At 44.4% G+C, this 22,239-nt stretch overlaps 1 protein-coding gene across 2 annotated transcripts in view; it reads left to right on the top strand.

Moving 5' to 3' along the window:
* ALX4 (ALX homeobox 4) overlaps positions 1-22,239 on the top strand; it is a 71,950-nt gene extending 49,711 nt beyond the window's left edge. For both annotated transcript variants that reach the window (XM_083602656.1, XM_083602657.1), the window contains exons 2-4: positions 964-1,274; positions 14,185-14,313; positions 16,120-22,239. In XM_083602656.1, coding sequence (XP_083458782.1) covers positions 964-1,274; positions 14,185-14,313; positions 16,120-16,443 — 764 coding nt within the window. In that variant the 3' untranslated portion in view covers positions 16,444-22,239. The remainder of the gene's footprint in view (positions 1-963; positions 1,275-14,184; positions 14,314-16,119) is intronic.

Genomic DNA, 22,239 nt, shown 5'->3' with positions numbered 1-22,239 from the left:
AAACCCTGTTTGAATAACACTATCCTTTTCCAAGCTGACTAGAGCCCTGAAGAGGAACATTGTTATTAAGTGCTGGTTATAGATTTTGCTGCAGCAGGTTGCCACGAGTAGGATATGTAATCATATAATGTCTGCTTCGTTGAAGAAGGGACACAACCAAATACGGGCAGAGGAAGTGCTAAATTGACTGAAGGAGAAAGAATAGAACTGCTAGACTTGTAGGGCTGAAACTGTATACCCACTTAACTGTGAGAATACCCCACTGAACTCAATGTGACTTACTTCTGAGTAGACGCACACAGGATTGCAAGTTACACCACTGCATTCTTTCATGTGTGGGTTAATTTGACCTGCACCGCAACATCTGTGTGAAAGATTCATTTCCTTTATATTTGAGCATTTTGGATTCCCCCCTACTTCCTCACACTTAGGCTGTGTGAACAAGATAGCACTGTGCAATGTGATTGCATTTGCAGAATAAAAAGTAGAATGCATGTTCTCTATTAAACGGAACACCCTGTGTAAGCATATATAATATATATGTATGATATCCTCCTTATCGTCAGTTACACGCCCTTCGGTAATCTGCTTCAGCACAGGAAACCACAGCCGAACTAGCAAGACAAATTCAAATCCCTGACAGCGTGGAATCTAGAGCTAATCTTCCTTAAGTCATTAAAACAGAATCCTTTTATTTATTTTATAGGTCTCCAGCTGCTTCCTTCACCTTTCATATATGGCCTAAGCCAAATGGTCGGCCTTCCTCGCTTCTTAAAAGTTCTTCCTCCTGACTCGCCTCTTTCTCCTTCCTTCCTTATCTGCCCATCTCAACCCTTCCCCGTGCGTACCTTCTTCCTTTCCACACTGGTGTAAATCCAGCTCAGCCTCATTCATTTTATCCACAGCTTTATGTTTCCTTTATCTCCTTCCCTGCTCCCCTTTCCCCCACCACCACATACACAGCTAAAGAGAGTTCTCTGGGAGAGGCCGAGCTGCAGCCAGGCTCAGATCCTGCTGGGATGGATGGCAGTTACCTCAGCGTTAAAGAGACCGGAGTGAAGGTATCCCAGGAGAGGGCGAGTAGCAACCTCCCCAGCCCGATGGACAAGACTGACTCAGAGAGCAACAAGGGCAAGAAGAGGCGGAACCGCACCACCTTCACCAGCTATCAGCTGGAAGAGCTGGAAAAGGTCTTTCAGAAGACCCACTACCCAGATGTCTATGCCAGGGAGCAGTTAGCCATGAGGACAGATCTCACTGAAGCCCGAGTTCAGGTAAGAACTGAAACTACGGGGATGAGTTCAGGAAAACCAGAATGCCCTCAAGTCCCCCCCTTTTTTCTTTTACATTTACTGCTGCTTATGATGTTTTATGATGGAATTTTCTGAAAATCTTGACGTTGAGCTTATATGCACAGATTTTGTTTTAATTCTTGTTTTGTTCTGCTAAGAATATGAAAAATTCTTGCATAATACAGTGGTACCTTGGTACTCGAACGGCTTGGCTCCTGAACAAATACGCTCCTGAACGCCGCAAACTTGGAAGTAAGTGTTCCGGTTTGCGAATGTTTTTCGGAAACTGCACATCCGACTCAGCTTCCGCTTGAGTGCAAGAAGCTCCTGCAGCCCATCGGAAGCCACGCCTTGGTTTTTGAACAGTTTCAGGAGTCAAGCGGACTCCCGGAACGGATTAAGTTTAAGAACCAAGGTATTGTACATGCCAGGTTTGCTAAAGTAACCAGCGTATAAACAGATACATACAACTATGCATGTGACTGTATAAAAATACATATGCATTAATACTGATAAAAGTATGCTGTATAAATATTGTACTACATGGGTCTTGAATCTCTACATCTTATGTACAGTATACATATTGGTTTGCATATATATATATATATATTTCCATATAATATTGCATATAATATTGCAGGCTTTTTTGAAGAGACCCCAAAATGCCCAAACAACTTGAACAAAAACAACGCTTGATACAAGAGGTGGTCATATGCTTGCAAACCTCTGTTGAGTCAGAACCACCAAATTCCCTTTATAAATCCATTTAAGACACATTCATCCCTCAGTGACAATGTCCTAACTGTTCTCATGTGACTAGTGAGCTATGTAGCAACTTCTAGCCGTCTTGACTGAATTTAGTTTTACTCTCCTTAACAGTGTCTACTTAGCCTGTTATCTGACAGATTACAGTTCCAGTGTTGGTGGAAAAAGAGAAATAAATAAAAGTGAGGTCATGGCTCTGCTCATTATACCAAACCTCTGGATGGTTTCAAATAGACTACAGTGGTACCTCGGGTTAAGAACTTAACTTAAGACTGAATTTTGTGTGCTTCAACAACCCTACTTGGGATTGGTCAATTAAGAAATGACCAAAGTGACTTCACCACCATCTCCCACCCACCTCCAAGCAGTCTAGTAAAATCAGACTGTTCAGAGCGTTGAAAGGTGGGTGCCTATAGGCCCAGCGAGATCAGAAAGATGGTGTTGACCCTCTATCGTTCCTAATGGAAATGAGGCCAGCACAAAAGTGAGGGACAAGGCCAGATTGATAGGGGTGGAGAAAGGATTCAACACCATTCAAGAGTGCCTGGTTTTCTAGTCAGTCCTAAATCTCTCCTGAGTTCACACTTGAGTAGTAAGATACCTGAGCAGAAGCCAGACACCTGGAGAAGAGCTCACCCAGAGAGCAATTATAACTTTTTGGGTTCTGTCTGCAGTAAACCCTGCAGAGCTTTCAGTTATGAGGCTTTCCCCCACCTCCTTGTAGCTTGGCTCCTTTCCAGGTGCTGAAAGAGGCCACTTTTCCAACTGCTTTGGATTTTAATCTCCACAGCTGGTGTCTAAAGGCAATAAAGAAAAATTTGCCCCGTAACGTTTGCATGTAGGCCTTGCACCTCTTGCTCTGTACACACAAACACTTTCTACAAAAGAAACTCCTCTCAAAGCAGTGAAGCAGGAAGGGGGAACGTGGCCCTCCAGATGTTATTGAACTTCAACTCCCATTAGCCAGCTGGGTTCAATGCTCAGGGAGGATGGGAATTGTAGTCCAGGAACACGTAGAGCTGAGGTGAGACATCTCTGGACCGTGAGCCTAATTAGGCCCGACAGGGGTCCTGATTTGTTCCATGAAGCCACTTTTTCTAAACCACATCCGAGGTAATATGTGACATCAGTTGTGGGATAGGTAGAGACATGGCCACATAGGAACAATCAGGACTTTAAAGCAGACTCTCAATTGTTCCGTCTCACCTGCTTATTCAGAAGGTTCCAGGTTCAATCCCTGGCATCTCTCGGTAGAGATGGGAAGGTGCCCTGTCTGGAAGCCTAGAAAGCCACTACCAGTCAGCAGAAATGATACTGAGCTCCAGGGCTGGCTCAAGGCATTTTTTTGGCTGCCTGAGGCAAAGTCCAAGATTTCTTCCCCTGCATTCCACATACAGAATCCAACCAGACTGGAAGATGAATCTTACACACAGGTGATGGAAGAACATCCTTTACCATACCCAAGGGCAACCGACCAGCTGGGGGAGCAAAGAGCAGGCTAGATTAGGGGACTCAGATAGAATGGTGTGGTGGCTGCAGCCAGAAGCATAGTGTGTGTATGTGGGAGCTATTGTCTCAGGCTCAAAATTTTTTTAGGGATGCACCTCTGCAGCTGCTGCCCTGACTGGAGGTGCTCCCTTTCCCACCTGCCCACCTCACCTGAGCAGCACGCTGAGCAGGAGCTGGGAGAGGACGGGCCATTGCAAGCTTATGTATTACACAGGTACACTCATCAGGCAAGCAAGGATTGACTGTGGCTCCCTACCAAGCTCAGATTTGCTGCCCTGTGTTATGTGGAATGGGCCTGCTCTATACTGAATGTTTAAGTTGACTTGAGTGCCAGTCGGAAAGGGAAGCGATCATACACATCCATTCACAATACTTCTTTAGGGAAGGGGCAAAGCTCAGTGAAAGAGTTTATGCATTGTATTCAGAAGCCCCCCCCCCCCCCGTGATCACCAGCATCTTGAGTTAAATGCTCCTGTAGTAGGCATTGCCACAGAGCTTTGTCGGAGACCTTGGAGAGCTGCTGCCAGTCAGTGTAGGTCTGAGTCAGTTTAAGGAGCTTAATGGGTCCCTGAGGACAGAAAAGGGATCCAGCATCTCTGCTTCCACGTAGTACAGGAACATCCACCCAGCGTTGCTCCCAGTTGCTTTCCCCCAGTTGGTGGTTTCTTTCTGGCAGCCTGTTTCCTAGCTTACAAACTTGCCTCCTTCCACCGTGCTGAGTGCCAAGAAACGTCCATCCGTCCCCTGAGTGCTCGCTTGTTAATGAAAATCTTTTCCATGGGTGACCCTGTGATGTGGCAGGGTCTTGAAAGCAAGGTGGAAATGTCAAAACTTTGCTGTAGCAAAATCACTGCCTGGGTGAAGAAAAAACAAAACACAACAAAAAGCAAAGCGAGAAGTAATATATCTTGATCCCTTTTCTCCCATAAAACCCTGGGAGGCTGGTGGAAGAAGCGGAAAGGCTGAGCTAAGCCTGCAGGAAATTAAACATGAAATGAAAACAAGCTCAAGTTATTCAGCTCTCTCATCCCAGGCTCCAATTTCCCATTCCAGGCCACTGATAAAATGGTGTCCAGTTTCAGCGCTTAAAGATGAATTCTGGCTCTGTTCCTACATTCAAGCAAGCCGCCGAGAGAAGCGCTCATGGCCCTTCATAAGAAATAAGGAAGGCTTGTGCGGGGAGTGAAACAGACAAGGAAGAGGGGGAGGAGGTTTTGTGTGAGAGAGAGATTGTGGAGAGGATGAGCAAGAGACAGGGATCATGAGAAAGAGACAGACAACTGAAGCGAGGCACATGGGTGGGTAGCTATGAGAACCGGCGGTGGATGCTAGGGATATGCTGTGAATGAGAGTCCAGACCTACAGCTGTATAGAGGCACAGCAAGAGTCCAGATTGAACCTCCTTCTAAAATCAGTGCAACCGATTTATATCCTAGGCATACCAAACACATACCCCAAGTGTGGATCCTTATGCAGCTCAAATGGCACTGTCTGTGTACAAGAGGGATGCCTCAGGAGGTCTGGGGGAACCCCAAGTCTTAAATGAAAACCTGTAGAAAAGCTAGAGGTGGGACACCCCAAAAGAGTGCAATGACCATGCTCAGTGAGCCAGTGACCACAGAATGACTTAGGTCAGGGAGGGCTGTAAAACCTAGGGGGTGGAATGGAGTAGTCTGGAAAAGATCCTGGCTAGCTACTGCCACACTGAACAGGAGCTCACTCCATCTGGCAATCTTTTTTGCAAGTCCCATTTGTGGAGCCCATTCAGACAGAGGCAATCCTACTGTTGGCCAGGATGTAGGTAGCACATCTTACATGGCAGGTTTTGGTGTACCATTAAAGGGCATCAAAATGCCACTGTGTGGGTTTTCGTCTTGTTGTAGTAATATTATATTTTTGCTATCATTTGTATTTTGTGTCTCAGGCCCCCAAATCTTTTCGGCCATCTGTGCCTTGATATGACTTTGTCATGCTGTGATTTTCATTCAGACCATGCAGAGTTGGAGCCATGCAGGTCTTGGTGCGCATAACATTTAATATTTGATTACAACTGTTGCATTTTTTGGCACTCATTATCAAGCACCCCACCCTGATCTGCACAGCGTTCAAGTGTGCTGGTGGGCAGCTGCATGGCTATTGTCCAACTACAAACCATGGTTACCACAATTTGAGGCAATAGTATGAATGAACTTTACGTTCTGAGCATGATGGTTTCCTTATTTACTTTGCCCAAGCATGGGAGACAGGACTTGGATTTGGGTCCCTGGGAGTTCTGAGCTCGCTGTGTTATGCATGAACCACAGATAATAATCCACAATTCTAGATTCAAAACAAGCCATACTGATTATGGATTAATTAATGAGAAGTGTCAAAATGTGGTCTCCTGAAAATGTTGGCAGAAACAGCCAGGGCTTGTCCAATCTGTCATAAGTCCTGAAGTGTTGCTGGGCTCAGTCATGGAATGGCAGGTAGAGAAACATGGTAAGGGGAAGAGGCGGATGAAATTAGGTGGGGGGCTGAGACTGGTGAACAGAGGCTCCAACTGCGGAGGCAGAACATAGTCCTCATGGCTAATAGCAACCCTCTCTCTCTCTCATGAATTTTTCTAATCCTCCTTTAAAGCCAACCAAGGGGAGAAGGAAAGTCCAGAAGATTCTATGGAATCTTGTCTTTATGTTGTATGTTGGATATGTGATTGTAAAACTGTAATTTAAAAAACGAAATAAATAAATAAAATAAATGAAGCCAACCAAGTTGATGACTATCACTGCCTCCCATGGAACAAGTTCCATGGTTTAACTATGTGCTGTGTGAATAAGTACTTTCCTTTATCTGTCCTGACCCTTCCAAAATTCAGCTACATTGGATGTCCATGAGTTCTAGTATTTTGAAAAAGTTTATAACTTTATAAACCTTCAATTCTGTCACCTATTATCTGCCTTTTCTCTAAGCTTAAAAGTCCCAAACACTGCAACCTTTTATTTAAGTATATGACTAGCTGACTAGTAAGGAATACTAGGAGATGATATGTACATTCGTTTCATTTCGTTGTCATCATATTGACAAAACTATTTTTTCTAGTACAGAACAGATCAGTATATACCCAGTAGCTTGTACTACTGTTGCATAGGTTTGTTTATTGGTCAAATATTACCAATTCTTGGTGGGCAAAGCTGTGTCTACGCCACACTGGTGCAGAAGGTGCACAGAATTCTGGCCATAGTTTCTTGATGCAGAATTTGAATTTCTTTAGCATTTGCAGATCTGTGTCCACAGCATGGAAGGGTAGCCTGTGGCCCTCCAGAACTTGCTATCACTCCCTGATCGTTGGCTGTGCTGGTTAAGTCTGAGGGGAGTTGTAATATGCCCAGTAATATGCCTGTAAGAAAAATAACAATTTAAGAATGTTTTGAAAATGAGAGGAGGAGAAGGCGATTCAGGATTCAGCACAAAAGGTCCATCCCAAACAACCACCAGGTGCATACCTGGCAAAAGAACGTTGGCCATTTTGGTTGCTGTGATCTCACACGATTTTGCAGTGCGATTTCCCTCAGAAAAAAGCACGGGGGGCGTGATCTTGTGCTGTGCCTCAAAACACATATTTTTGGGCACTGTGCCCCCAAAAGCACTTTTTGCCGGGTGGGGTGGGATGGGCGGTCTGCAGCACAAAATCACGTGAGATCATGACAACCAAAATGGCCACCATGCTCTCACGATTAAAAATGGAGAGATGGCATCCAAGAAGATGGCTTCCCAGATTTTGGCTTCAAAGCGTTGGATGGTATGCAGGTGTGGCAAACACTGACCCTTGAGTGCAGCAGAGGATAAACATCATGACTGACTGAGCATATGTGATACAACAGCCCAGAGCTTTCCAGTCTGTTTCCAGATAGAAGAGGTGTAAACTGAAAGGGCCTTTAGGTATAGAAGTGAGTGCTACCAACACTGCATGTTGAAGATCCATTGCTTTCTGGTGGAAGAAATTGGACTTCATATATTTGTATTAAACACCAACACCAAAATAATATTTATACCCTGCCCATCTGGCTGGGTTTCCCGAGCCACTCTGGGTGGCTCACAGCATATATCGAAACATACTAAGACATCAAACATTTTGGTTATCAAAATGATTCCAGAGGCAACACAACTTTCAGCCTTTTGCGTTAGAATCCTTCAGGGGTCTTTTTGCACTCCATCTCTCAACCACACAGTAGTCAGTCTCATGTATTCTGGAAAATAAAGAACTGAAGACTGGTGTTTTTGGGTTTTTTAAGGATTGTAACAGAAGAGAGGAATAGCTTAGGTTGTCTAAAAATATCACCCTAGAAATCATAGTGATTAGGATATCTCTCTCAGTAGTAAGTGTTGTAATCTTTTAATCTGAGCATTTGTACACAATTTGCGAACATTTGCATTTCATTATATCATGTTTTAAACCTTTTTCTGGAGCCAAGAGGTAGTAGGGATCCCACCACACTCGTCTCAAATGGTTCCAGTTAGGGTTTTTTTTAAAAAAAAATCCACCCAGATGTTGTGGGCGTTTTTAGTTTGGTACAATTGCTCAACTGTGGACAATTTTAATGAGTTCATATCTGCATATCAGCTACTGCTTAGTTTTTAAAACCTTTAGAAGCAGAAATCTATTATTATTATTATTATTATTATTATTATTATTATTATTATTATTATTAATTTCTTGTTCTTTTATCCCCTGCTATTTAACAATAACCCAGTTTGGTGCATGATAAAATGGCATGCCCTAGCAATAAAGGATGAAGCAATAAAGGATGAGAAGGGATTTGAGGATGAGGAGCATAGAGTTTCATTCTTGGAGCATCAGGAAACCAATGTACAGGTCGAAGACCAAAAGGTCACAAGTGATGCTCTTCTGCTGGTCCTGAAATTCACCCCTAGTCCCACTGGTGGCAAGCCAGCTGCCATTGTTAATGGTGGCTGGTGGCCATTGTGGCTGGAAGGGTGGATGGCAGGGAGACCAACCGGTAGATGGGGCCAGTTGACAGGCTGGGTCAACCCCTGATGGGTTGTCTTTAAGAAGGCAGGCAGCTTGGGGTTGACTGAGGGCAGATTGAGGCTGGTAGAGCAGCACTCCATTTGCCACCATAAACCAGCCTTTGCTGACTTTAGCACAAAGGATGGGTGCGCTCTACCCAGTCTGATCTGTAAGTGACCGGCTAAAATAAATTTAATCATAGGTCAGGCCTCTAATCTGATGGCCTCAGGGCCTTGGCAAACGCTTAATGATGCCATCGGCCACATGTCACGACCTTGAGTCCTCTGAGGATCACACCCAGTTTGCTTCCACTTGACATAGCACAGCCCCTGCCACAAAGGGGCATACTGGATTCACCAGACCAAGGAGTTAGAGGCTACTGGGAAGACTGGGTTCCTTTATTGCACATTTTCTGAGATGTGTAGACTTAAAAGAAACAAAAACCAAGTTACAAACAAACAAGCCCCTATTTCCAAATTGCAGCAAAAAACAAACAAATTATCAAATTCTACTGTAGTTCATAAACCTGAATAATTTGGCCCTAATGTGCTGGCTGCTTCTCCTCCTCCCTGCAGACACAGCCATTTTACATAAAAGTATTTGCACACTTTAAGACAAGTGTGGGGCATATACTTTCAAATCCTTGAAGATCAGCTGGTCCCAGCAGTAGCAACAAGCTGGAGGGAGGTTGTTCCTGGCAGGGAGGCAGAATTGGATGGCTCAGGTATTTGAGACTCTGGTCTTTCAAGGGGAGCCCTCTTGAAGTGCCACAATTCACCGACTTAAAAATGCGTTGAGCCCACAGCCCCGCTTAGGGTCCCTCCTGTTCATTTTGCTGAGCAGGGCCCTGAATGCACCCCTCTTCTACTTTCTCAGGAGTTTGTTAGTCAAAATGCCGGCTCCTGAAATGCCTGCCCCTTCAGAAATGTAAAACAGTATCTTGGTTCCCTCTCAACTCAACTAATTCAACAGCATAGGGTCAGCTTCATTCCTCTGAAGGCTTTAACCTGCCCGTATGAAAACGGCTTTGATTTCTGGGCTCCGACACACATTGCCAGCACAACCCTCCCCTTAGAAATCATCTGTCAAGGTTTCTCCTTGCCCCGGGGCACTCCTAGACGTTCTAGAACAGTTGCCCGGTGCACATCATCCATATTCACAAGCAGCATAGCAAATGCTTCACCATGACAGAAAGAAATGTGTTTGCCGTGTCTGGGGATGGACACATGTGCAGAACATATGTTCTGCTAGCAGCTTATGGCACCCTCTCTACCTGCTACCCACTCCTCTTCGCACAGCAGGGTCACCCTGTGGACTCGGCATCTGCAGATCAAAGATACGTCGGCTGACCAAGCCTGTGACTGGCTGCCAGCTGGGCTGCTTATGGGAGGGGTCATATCAGCATGTGGGGAAGGCAAAACAAGACTGTGAGGGTGATGAATATACCCGGTTGCAATGCTGTATTCTCACTACCTGAGTGCAAGTGGTATGTCAACAATGATGTCGCCCTGTCTGTCTCTAGTCCCCTCTCCTAACATGCACACACTATGGTTCTGCAGCCTCTCTGCGGTTCCCTGTAGGGATTGCCTCAGTGGTACCAGTAATCAGGACTTTGGGTCAGAACCCCAGGGAATGTGCTGCAAGCCCCCTCAAAAGCAACAGGGCTGCCTTCCTACATCTTGAAGTCAGCGAAGCAATACACATAACCATCTAAAAAAGGGTTCACCCTGTAAGACCGTTAAGGCCAGAGTCTAAAATTACCTAACTGCACCGCTGGGGATTGTCATTTTTTTTTTTTTTTTGCAGATTGCAGGTCAGCAAAAATAACTCCAAAGGCTGCAGCTGGCAGACGCCCATGCAGACACGGTTTCAGTCATTTCACATAAATGAGTGATTGCTTTGCTTCTGCTGCTGCTGCTGCTTGGATGAGATACAAACCATCCTGGAGCCACATGGGGAGGAAACCTCCAGGTCACTGAGAATCTCCTTGCCAGGCCTAAGCAGACAGAGAGAAATCTCCTATTGGAGATCAAAGTGAGATGCTGGCAAGACTGACTCCTGCAGTTTACAAGGGAAGTCAGACTTTAAGGAGAGGGGTGAGAACAGAAGAGACGTAGACAGAGAGGGAAGAATATTGCCATCCACTTTTGCTCTCCTCCTTCTTGAGAGGCTTAGTGGGTGACTACACATACACACAAAATGACAATAAAAATTCAATTAAACACATTTAACCTGTGCAAAACATGAATGCATTTGTATAAATGCAAGCAGATGACACCCCAGCAAGCAGCTGTAGGTGCAGTCAATTCAGTTGTGAGTCCCCTTTAGATAATTTTACCTCTTTGCTATGCTGTTCAATCCTCCTTGCAGTTTTATGGAAGGGAATAGATGAGGGACACAGGTCAGCCAAATACAGTTAATGTAAACCAGTTTGTAGAAATGTTCCTTTGGAAAGCACAATATTCTAGTTCCTGATTATTGTATTTTAAGAAAGGAAGAAATTTATTTTAAAGATTTGGTTAATAACTGCATCATCCCTTGCAAAAGAGCAGAACTGCATATTACATGGTGGATACATGAGCCATTAAAAACATAGCAAAGTTTAAAAATTTACCACGTGGCATAGTCAGTTTGCATAAACAGGCAAAAACGATGGCAACTGATTGTGATTCTGCTTTAATTATTGGTAGTTTTGTCTTTTTTGTGACAGTGTACTGCTGATTTACTATTATGGCAGCATCACTGTCTTCTTAGAATAGAATATTGAACTTTAGGATCTTCCAAGAAAAAATAATAATTGAGGACTGAATAGATAACTAGGTTTCTGGAGTTCATCCACAGATCAGATACCTTTTACTCACTTTTTAGTGACTGGGATTATGTGAATATTACTGACTTAAAATGCAGATAGGTCACTGTTTTTCTCAATTTGGATTGAAACTGGTTTGAGCAGAAAGCACATCAAAATGCAGTGTTTCCTAAGGAATGACAGGATAGATACGGAATATATCCGGATTATGGCCAATATCATATGTGCACTGCTTCTCAAACCAGTGGTGGCCTTTGGGCTCTCAAATTTCAGTGGTGCCCTGTGCGATGCTAAAATTTGGTGCCTTCTCACCTCTCGCTCTCCATTCTGCAACTTTGTTGTGGCGCTAGTTGTACTACCCTAAAACTGCCTCTGCCCAAACCAGCAATGGGAGCACACAGGATGCTGAGTCAACAGGAAGGTTTACACAGCCTTAGTTGCTTGTCTCACATCATGCCCATATCACTTTGATATCCCTGGACTCATAGTTGTTCCGCTGTGAGTTGTGACCAAATCTTGCTTAGTTAAACGCACCATTTATACTTTGGGTACATCTTTTTTTAAACTTTACCTTGTAAAACAGTTCCCATCTCTCTCCCTTCCCCCCACCTCTCCTCAATTCTAGTTGTTTTCATTTTGTCTTGCATATGTTGTAGAACCCTGCTGTTTGGTGCTGTATTACAAGATTAATATTAAGATTTTGTTTGAGCTTCAAAAGTATGAACAAAGCTTCAAAACTCCCATTGGAGGAAAGAAGAAGACAGTGAAGCATTGGACCCATAGTGAATCAGATTAATCTATGCATTTCCTTGTGTTAGCCATGCATCTCACTGCAAATATAAAATTCAATAATTTTAAATAAATTAGCCTTGTTTGGCACCTCCACAAGCAACCAAGTTACATGTTGTGTTAATAGCAGGCCTTTTCTAGACTGTATCAGTGCCAGGTTACAGCTGCTATGGGCTAAATATTTTTAGAGTACAGTGGTACCTCGGTTTAAGAACAGTCCGGTTTAAGAACGATTTGGTTTACAAACTTCGCAAAACTGGAAATAGTCTCTTGGTTTGAGAACTTTACCTTGGTCTAAGAACAGAATCCGAATGGTGGAAGGGCACCGGTGGCAGGAGGCCTCATTAGGGAAAGCGCGCCTCAGTTTAAGAACAGTTTTGGTTTAAGAACGGACTTCCAGAACAGATTAAGTTCGTAAACCAAGGTACCACTGTGTTGTTGTTGTTGTTGTTGTCGTCATCGTCATTAAATTTATAATCATGCCTTTCACCAAATCATTGCACATTTAATATATGTCCCTCTGTTTGTGATATAAGAATAAAGAGCTTAAAAGGACAATCCTATAGATGTGTATTTGGAAGTCAGGCTTAGGCATGAGTTCAATGGGACTTGCTTCTAGGTAAGTGATTAAGTGAATAACCCTATAGTTCTGGAAGAGTGTCCCAGGCACATTGGGATATATTGGTTCTTCCTTTCCCATGTCAGTGATGGAGCTCCTGCACTGGATAAAGATATTCTGTACTGGACTCCCCCCTCCCTGCCATAATGGAAACCTCCAACAACCTGACCTGGCAGACTTTGGAGCTCTCATATCAGTGGGGCCCAAAAGGGTATGTGTTGGTGGATGTTCAGAGCTGTTTTTCCTCACAGTAGGCAGATTAAGAAAGCAGGTGAAAAAACTGATGGAGAAACAAACAGATAGCACAGCATCTTCTGTTTGTACGGTCAGAAAAGTTAGAGGGACTCGGAATCCATCTAAGGCAGCACAATGCTTTGGGTCAGCCTTGCAAGTGACACTGGCCAGGTTTGTTTGGGCCTTGCATGGTCCAAGCCTATGGGCAGACTGAGGCTGAGAGAACATGGCTTGCCTTTAGTGAATTGGTGACAGAGATCAGATTTGAACCGGGGTCGTTCCCAGTTTGTAGCTCAGCATTCTGCTACACCTGCTCTTAGAAATGTTCAGAATAAATAGGAAGGATATGGTAAGGAACCTCTCTGACAACTCAAATGTTACTGTGTCCTGATATAGAGATACAATGTAGGATGATTACCTGTCGCTTTAAGACAATGAAGCTCTCATACCAGAAAAATGGACCAGAAGAGAGAGGAACAGCTAGTTTTGTTCAATATACAGTGGTACCTCGGTCTACGAACAGCCTGTTAACAAACTATTCGGTGAACAAACTCCGCAAAACCGGAAGTAGGTGTTCCGGTTAGCGAACTTTGCTCCAGAAGACGAGCGGAATCTGAACAGTGGAAGGACACTGGCGGTGGGAGGCCTCATTAGGGAAAGTGCACCTCGGTTTAAGAACAGTTTTGGTTTAAGAACGGACTTCCAGAACAGATTAAGTTCATAAACCAAGGTACCACTGTAATTATGTTGGTGTTCAAATTAACCAAAGGTGCATGAGCAGTTATTTGTGAGCAACGTACAATACAAATATAGCTCAAATGAAAGCACATATGTGTGATTCTGCTGACATAAGCACCCAAATGTGGGATTTAGGTTCCATATTAAAAGACTCTCAGCCTGCTTCTTTGGCCAGCAACTTTCAGCTACTACACAGAAGGTAACAGCACTGATATCAGTGTTGCCATTTTAGGAAGGTCTAAAATATGGGATGGGTATACAATGACAACACAAGCAGAATTCTATTTTTCAAACTGCTTACAACTTGGGGTGGCCTGGAGGAGGCAATTGTTCATCTCCAGTCGCAGTAGATGTACTGAGTTCCTGTCCCCTTCCTTCCTTTCCTGAAGCGCTTTTCAACCTGTGCTTTTCTTCTCAGGTTTGGTTTCAGAACAGACGGGCAAAATGGAGGAAGCGAGAGCGGTTTGGTCAAATGCAGCAGGTCCGCACCCACTTCTCCACAGCCTATGAGCTCCCCTTACTAACTCGAGCAGAGAACTATGCCCAGGTGAGTGTTTGCCACCAGCACACCTGTCTTTAACATTAAGGGTGGCATTCAACTAAGCTTTACTCATTAATGAAATTAATGAACATGACTCAGTCAGGTCCATTAATTTCATCAGGTTTGCCCAGAGTCAGTGTTGAATGCCACCCTAAGGCCTTGCCTTCAGTCAGTTGGGATATGGTAGGATGAGACAAGTGATTCAAGGTTCAAGGAACTGATACGGTGTTAAAAACCTTTGCCTCTGTAACAGTTGTGAAACTTAGCCTCACATTTCAAAGATAGGAAATAAATGCGTAGCATGTACTTTGTTGCCTGTATAACCTGGAGAAATTTGGAAGTGGCTTGTAAAATCTGCCATCCATCTGTAATCCTGTGCACATTTTTGGGGGAGTAAGCCCCATTGAGTTCCTTCAGAGCAAACTAAACAGGCATATGCCCAGGAAGGAAAGTGGCAGAAGAAGAACGAGTTAAACTTTTCCGCTTTACATCCTGGGGTCCAAGGGAAATTCTCCCCCCCTCCCATGTGTTGGAAACACAGACAAGGTTGCTCATCTTGCCCTTGCTCACCATGAAAGATGCCTTAGCTCTTCAGCCGTTCCTGGTGGGGAAGGGTCTCCAGGCTTTCAGTTGCCCCGTTCTGTACTTTCCCCAACTCCATGATGCTCCTTCTTCAAGATGGGGGTCAACCAGACATGATATTCATGATATTCAAAATGTGGCAGAACCATAAATTTAAACGATAGCATTTTTACTCTGGCTATCTTGCGTCCCCTGCTTTCATCACCTCCGAACGTTACGGCCTCGTCTCCCCCGCTATACCTGCCACAGAGATGTAGTCTGCCAGAGGTAAAAGGTCAGGCTTGGAGCCAGAGCTGAATGGCGCTGGAAGGCTGTGGAATGCAGGCCTTTCAGAGACAGGCATTTTCCTACTTTCCATCTGGATCCTCTCCTGTTGCATTCTTTCATCTCACATTCTCCCCCCAACACACCTCCCCTCCCCACCTCCCAGGGGCCTCCTGCTGGTAAAAGTCATTCTTCGCTCTCTGCTTTGGTAGGATCGTTTTTGGTTTCAGCATCCTAGATAATCCTAGATAATGTGCTTGTTGTTGTGATTGCAATTTTTCTCTCTCACACTAAGCAAAAGGGGGGAGCTCAGAGACAGAGTATATTTAATTGCAGAATGCCCCGGAAACAATTCCCAGAAATGCCTCGCTTTAAGAACTGGCCAACTGTCTGCCTAGCCCAGGATCACCTGCCCAAACTGGCAGAGCTGCTGTCGGTGAGGACAGGTAAGTCCTGGGCTAGACAGACAATTCATCAGAAGGCTGAGTTTTCTAAGGGTTCCCACCCCTCTTTTTTTATCAAGGCTCTGTGCCTTTCATGACTGAATGACAGAATTTCAGTATGAACTAATCAAGAGTGCCTTCAAGCACAGGGTTTTCTATCCCTTGGCTTTTTCCAAAAGCAGAATAGCACAGTGGATAGAGCATATGACATGTGAAAATTGGCACGAGGTGGCCAATTTATGATCTGAAAATAATAATAATAAATAATCTCAAGGATGTGAAAACCTCAAGAAGAAGAAAACAAGAGCACCAATGGCCACCAGCAACATCAATCAATGTAATGAGAGACATGTGCTCTTCCCAGATGCCTACACTACTTTGAGAAGGAATTGGCTTGATTCAATACAGAACACCTTAATACTCGGAAAACCAATCCCTGTCCACACATCATTTCCACTTTGAGAACCAAGGGATAAGCCAGTGCTCCTTAATTGATCTTTTCCTTCCTTCTCCACCATCTCAGATCCAGAATCCATCCTGGATTGGCAACAACGGTGCTGCCTCCCCCGTCCCTGCCTGCGTCGTGCCTTGTGACTCAGTGCCTTCCTGCATGTCTCCCCACACCCATCCCCACACAACCGGAGGGGTCTCCGAATTCCTGAGCGTCTCTGGTCCCGGCAGCCACGTGGGACAGACTCACATGGGGAGCCTCTTCGGCGGCGCAGCCATCAGCCCCAGCATCAACGGCTACGAGCTGAACGGCGAGCCCGACCGCAAGTCCTCCAGCATCGCGGCCCTGCGGATGAAAGCCAAGGAGCACAGCGCTGCCATATCGTGGGCGACATGACAAGGTGCAGTCGCTGCCCTCCAGACACTGACCGAGCAAACAGGGACGATCGAACCAATCCATCCACTCTTGGACCCGAGGCAGCCAGTGCCCTACTCAGAGATCTGATTGCAGCACTTTTAGCTATCCTAGGTATAATAGCATTACGTGCGTTGCCATATTTGGAGTGTTTTAAACATGCAGGGGATTTTGTTGTTGTTGTCCCCAACAAACAGGTGTGTGGAAGGAAGTAATGGGTGTGTTTACTGCACCAGACAAAGTTGAGTTTTGTGTGTGTGTGTGTGTGTTCACATGGCATGTTTTCCGAATGCTGTCATTGTCCTGACTTGCCAATGAAAAAGGACACTTTGTCTCCTCTGTTTTCTCTGACTCCGGATTTGTCTTTCTCTTTAAAACACCAAAGCTTCAAGCCACACTTCCCAGTTGATTGCTCTGCACATTTCCAGTACCATTTATTCTCATGCTATGGGCAGTTCTATGATACCTATAATGCCCCAATAATGTGGTTGCTTTAGTTGCCGAGTGCCAGACTGGTGTTTGTGTGTGCGTGCATGTGTGTGCTGAGTGTAGGGTATGCTGATTCAACTCACAGAATACCTGTAGATGCCAGGCTGCAACCCAGAGGTTGCCTTGGCAACTGCACTGGGTAAAAAAAAAGCAGCCGCTGTCTTGTCTCCCATTTCCCTGACATCTGCTGTATGTACTGAACAGGACTGCCACACAGCAGCCAGGGGTGGAGCATAGCGTGAAAGGAATAAGAGAAGCCAAGGCACCTCTCGATTTGGCAAGGATAATAAAGGTCCCAGGCAATCTCCGTGTTGTGCTCTGGCAACCCTACCACACAGGAATCTGGGTTGATCCAAGCAGCAAACCAAGGGCTATGAGATTGGCACAACTCAAAGCAACAATATTTGTGCCATCTCCTGTAGTAGTGGGGCCTGTATCCTTGTAGGGGGACTGTGTACCTATTGCCAAGTAAGATAAAAATCTATCACCAAAACAGAGGACAAAAATGGGCACGGATTTGCGTAACATTTGCATGCGCTAATTTATAATGCAACTTAGAAACTATAATTGAAATAATAATAATTTTAACAATAATTTTATTATTTATACCCTGCCCATCTGGCTGGGTTTCCCCATAGAAATGCAGTGCATCTAACCATAGTGGGGAAGACTGACCAAGTGGCCGGCGTGTCTGCTGGGTCTGCCACCCAGGTGCTGCCTGCGGATGGGCAACTTGGATGCCCCTGCTCACTCTCTCCTTAGGACTCCTGGTCTCTAAAACAGCCTTGGACCAGAGATAGGACCACGTCCTGACAGTCCTTCAAATAAGTGACTGTTTGTGTGCCATCCAGAGAACTTTGTTGCATGGGCAGCATAGAAATGTAGGAAAATAAAGGAAGAAAATCAACATAAAGTAGCCCACCCTCTTCCATCTTTTGCCCTGCTTTAGTGCTGAGGAATGAAATTAAGCTGTGGGAGCTGCTACCATCAATAAATGCAGTCCAAAACAAGGTTCTGAATAAAGAGCAAGAGTGCGACAAGAGTGTGGTCTACAAGAAAGAGAAAATCCTTCTCCTGTCTTCCTGCCCAGGTGACATGGCTAGTTCTACAGAAGGCCAAAGAACATGGTTTTCCCTTCCTATATTATTACGGTCACAGGCTTCTGACCAATAAGAGAAGATAGATCTCCATGATAACCAGAACAAGTGCCTTCTTTAAACAGTATTCACAATTCCGCAATCCGCAGCCTAGCTCAAAAAACAGTCTTCCTGCTGTCCCCTTCCATTTGTGCTGACTTAAACCACCACATGAAGATTGCCCTAGCCATGTGCTGGAGGAATAAAGCTAGAGCTTGTTTCTTTGGTTGGAAATGCTCTTGCTTTCAGCTCAAAACTTTTAGCAGACATGGACCCACCTCTTGTCACTCCCATTCATCAGGATGGTGGCAACTTCCCAGTTCCCCTGTGGTTGCTTTCCTTATAGATTGATCAAAGAAGATTTGGATCGAGTCAGCTGAGATTCCACCCAACTCAGCTATGAATAAGCTGATTTTTAAACAGTGTTTAGGTTTTGTGGTTTCTTAAGCACAGAGCTACATATGCATCAGAGAAGAGAAAGAAAGAAGGAGGTTTAAACCACCTGTCTGGTTTTTAAGAGGGTGTTTACTGGGTCTGGTAGCTACTGGTCTCCCTTCTGCCAGTGAGCAGCTGCTATACAGGCACAGAGATTTCATTTGGGCCTTGTCACAAAAGCAAGACCCCCCTCGGTGATGCCTGGGACACAAGCGCACACCTGCCTTCTGGCTCACATGTGGCTGTGGAATCATAAGCATTTGCACACACTCTGGCCTGGAATGGGAAGGATGCCGGCAGGAATTCTTACAAAAAGTCAGGTCATCGACAACAAGGCTTCTTGGTCTTCAGTGCACATGGGTTCTCAGGAGGAAAAGTTGCTGGAAAATCTGAATGGGGGAAAAATTGGAACTATCCTATTTGTGGAGCAGAGGTAAATGAAGCAGGGCCTCCATTTAGAGATGGGGAAGCCATATGTTCCCTCACCACCATGTGATCATTCCACATGATCATCTATCCCTCTAGCCATTTTACTAGTTCTACACATTTAACTGTTGGAGAAATAAATGTGCCAGTGGCACAGACTAAAAAGATCCAATAACACCCCCCCCCCACTTTCTTTTTTCAGGTGTATGTATGTAACTTCTCTTATTTGTCTATAGTGATGATGGCATGTGCACTATCCAATACATGCCTGTGATAATTCCAGACCCATATTTTACAATAAGCCTTACAAGGATTGATACTCTACCTGCAGAGATAAAAAAAATGGGTTTTCATGTTGATTTTAGTGAAAATGCTAAGGACATCACTAGGACATACAAAGTGTTTCCGCTGTGTTTGGATCATGCCTTGTGTGTCAAGGGCTCGGAAAACACAACACCCATCAGTAAAAGTACAACTTTCAGAAATGACACCTGTGTTCCCCCAACAACAAATACATAACAATGTTGTATTTGTTGTGGCACAAACAACTTATCAGGGATAAGTGCTCTCATTTGCCCCTCGCCACCTTTTAAAGCTATGAAATCAAGGTCCCACAGACACTTTTCTGGCATTGATAGTGTTCACTCCTCTGAATGGCGTTGGCCCGCCTGTGGTCAGTCTACCTGAAAGGGTACCTGAAACAAAATAAAAAATTCCTTCCAGTAGCACCTTAGAGACCAACTAAGTTTGTTATTGGTATGAGCTTTCGTGTGCATGCATACTTCTTCAGAAGGGTACCTTTGAGAGTTGTACCTGGAACTCTCATGCAAGAAATAATGGGCAACATCCAACATTGGTCATGTCCAGAATATATCCACTGAAATCAATGGAGCCATTCTGATGATGACGAATGCTGACTATCACTTAATGTGTGTGTGAATGCATAAGTAATATTATCCATGCTTAACCATGTTTTTGTGTTCCTAAGTGTGCATACCTAGGAGAATATATTGTGAGTGTGTGTGCTGCCTGTGCAAGTATGTTTATTGTATAAACAGCTAAGTTTGCCATCTCTTGGGTAGAGGATAGGATCTCTCATGACTAGCATTTTGCCCAATGTGATTTCAGTTTTTAGTTGGGAAGCTAGGGTGGGGGAGAACTCTTAATTCTTCTTCTTCTTCTTCTTCTTCTTCTTCTTCTTCTTCTTCTTCTTCTTCTTCTTCTTCTTCTTCTTCTTCTCTTTTGCTGCTGCCTTAGCTTTCAGCATGAAATCTGCAGCTCCAAAAATGGTCATCTTGCTGGACGCTAACTTTGAGGGGTACATTGCTGTATGTATAAGTCCTATTCACAAGTTATTCATGTGCAGCACGTTACCAAATGTGCTTCGTAGCAGAGCCAGGCTTTTTAGCCCTGACATCATGCATATGGCTGCCTGTGGCGAAACCCAAACATCCAAACTCCTGTTCACATGTAGAGGCACTTGCTCAACCAAGCCAAGTTCACATGTTGGGGTTTCTCTACAAGAAACGGTGCACAATGTGCAGGTACTTCAGGGAAAAGACACAATGCCAGGGTGGGGCTAAAAGTTTGGGCTCCACCCCAAAGTCAATGTGGTGAGCAACGTGCCATTATTTTGTTGCTTTAGAACAGCGAGGTGGCCAACTCTAGCTGCGCACTGCAGACCATACATGCATGCAGTAGTGTACAAGAGTGTGGTGTGTGAAGTCTGTGTGCACAAGAAATGTATTTCAAGTGTACTTTGCCTAAGACTAGGTTTGCTTGAAGTCTGCTGGTCACATGCTGATGTCAACTCCAACGTGGCTTTGTGTATGAACGGTTCAGTTTATATCTAGACTGTACCTCAGCAGATCCTTCAGAAGACATTTCAGGATAATTGGAGGGGTGCTGTGGACTATGCACTGAACTGTTCAATGCAACATGTACACATTTGTTGACTAAGTAAACTCACCCCCAAGGACAAAATAAAACATTGTGCTCTGAAATGGAGCTGCTGCCAAAACCAGCAGCCCTCTGCCAAGCCCTCCTGCCACTTATGTTGAGACACGTCTTTGCCCCTGCTCCGCCTCATTGGCTGAGACTGGGATGTAGGCATGGAAATGACATGGGCAAGCATGGCTAAACATCGCAGGAAAAGCCAACACAGGGCTGCCATTTTAGCGGCAGCCCAGAGTCTAACATAGCTTGTAGTTCTAACAAAAAATGTATCCCAAGCAAGAGAATTCCATTAATGCCTGCCCTCCACAAGAGTTCTCTGCCTGGTTTTACTCTGTGTTGGACATAAATGAACTCAGGAGGCTTTCTGGGGTCAGCAATTAGATGTTCTAGGGACAAATCCAGTACCCTGAATACTACCATGGTCAAGAGGGCTGTTTTGATGGAGCATTGGCTTGCTCTCCTTCCCATGGTAACATTATCTGCTGGCCAGAGCAACAGAATGTAAGCTATATGAGCATTTGGCGCGAGGGGGGCAGGGTATCCCTATGTCTTTCTTCTTCTTTTGGATGGTTATTCCTTGTCTTAGTGTATGCTAAGTTTTCACAGTACGTTGTAAAACACTCTGAAAACAAACAACAGTGAAAAAGGTAGCTTCCTGGAAATGGTTGAAAAATGATCAGGCAGACACAGCCGCTGAGAACTCCATGTTTATTTTGCTGCTTTGACTGACATAGCAAAAAAGCAAACACTTGGAATTAAAAAAAAAAAAAAAAGCCCAAATGGGAACTGGGGCAGAGTTAGGCTGAACAGATGAAAGCTTTTGATTGCTTTCAACTTCATGGATGGTAGTGCAGGGAAACCAAAGTGTGACTTTCCCCCCCTCCCCACACACCAGTTGTGACCCTTTACCACAAATCCGGGTAATGTATTACCCAAACCAGTACTCCTTCCATGAACATAGATAGCGCTAGGACTTTTATACTACTGATGTTGAAGGACAGTTTTCAATGTATAATAATATATCAGATTTTTTTGGGTGTGCAGTGTTTGAAAGCGAGAATGGGAGAAAGATCGCAAGAAAACAAACCTCAGTCAATATTATTGTTGTAAGATATTGTAACCTTGTATAAATGCAACTTTTTTTCCCTTTAGCTTTATGGCCTGGGGCAGAATATATGAAAATATACATTCAAAAATGTTCAAGAATAAAATAATGGAATGGAAAAAAAAATGCCCACAAAAATTGCAGTGTGAGGTTGTGCCATACAATTTTACTGCCTATACAGATATGTACTGCAAATTCATTACATTGTAATATTAAAAAAAGAACAAACTA

The sequence above is a fragment of the Podarcis filfolensis genome (genome assembly GCF_964270895.1).
Source record: "Podarcis filfolensis genome assembly, chromosome: 1".
NCBI lineage: Eukaryota > Metazoa > Chordata > Lepidosauria > Squamata > Lacertidae > Podarcis > Podarcis filfolensis.
This window is presented reverse-complemented; position numbering and strand designations above follow the sequence as displayed.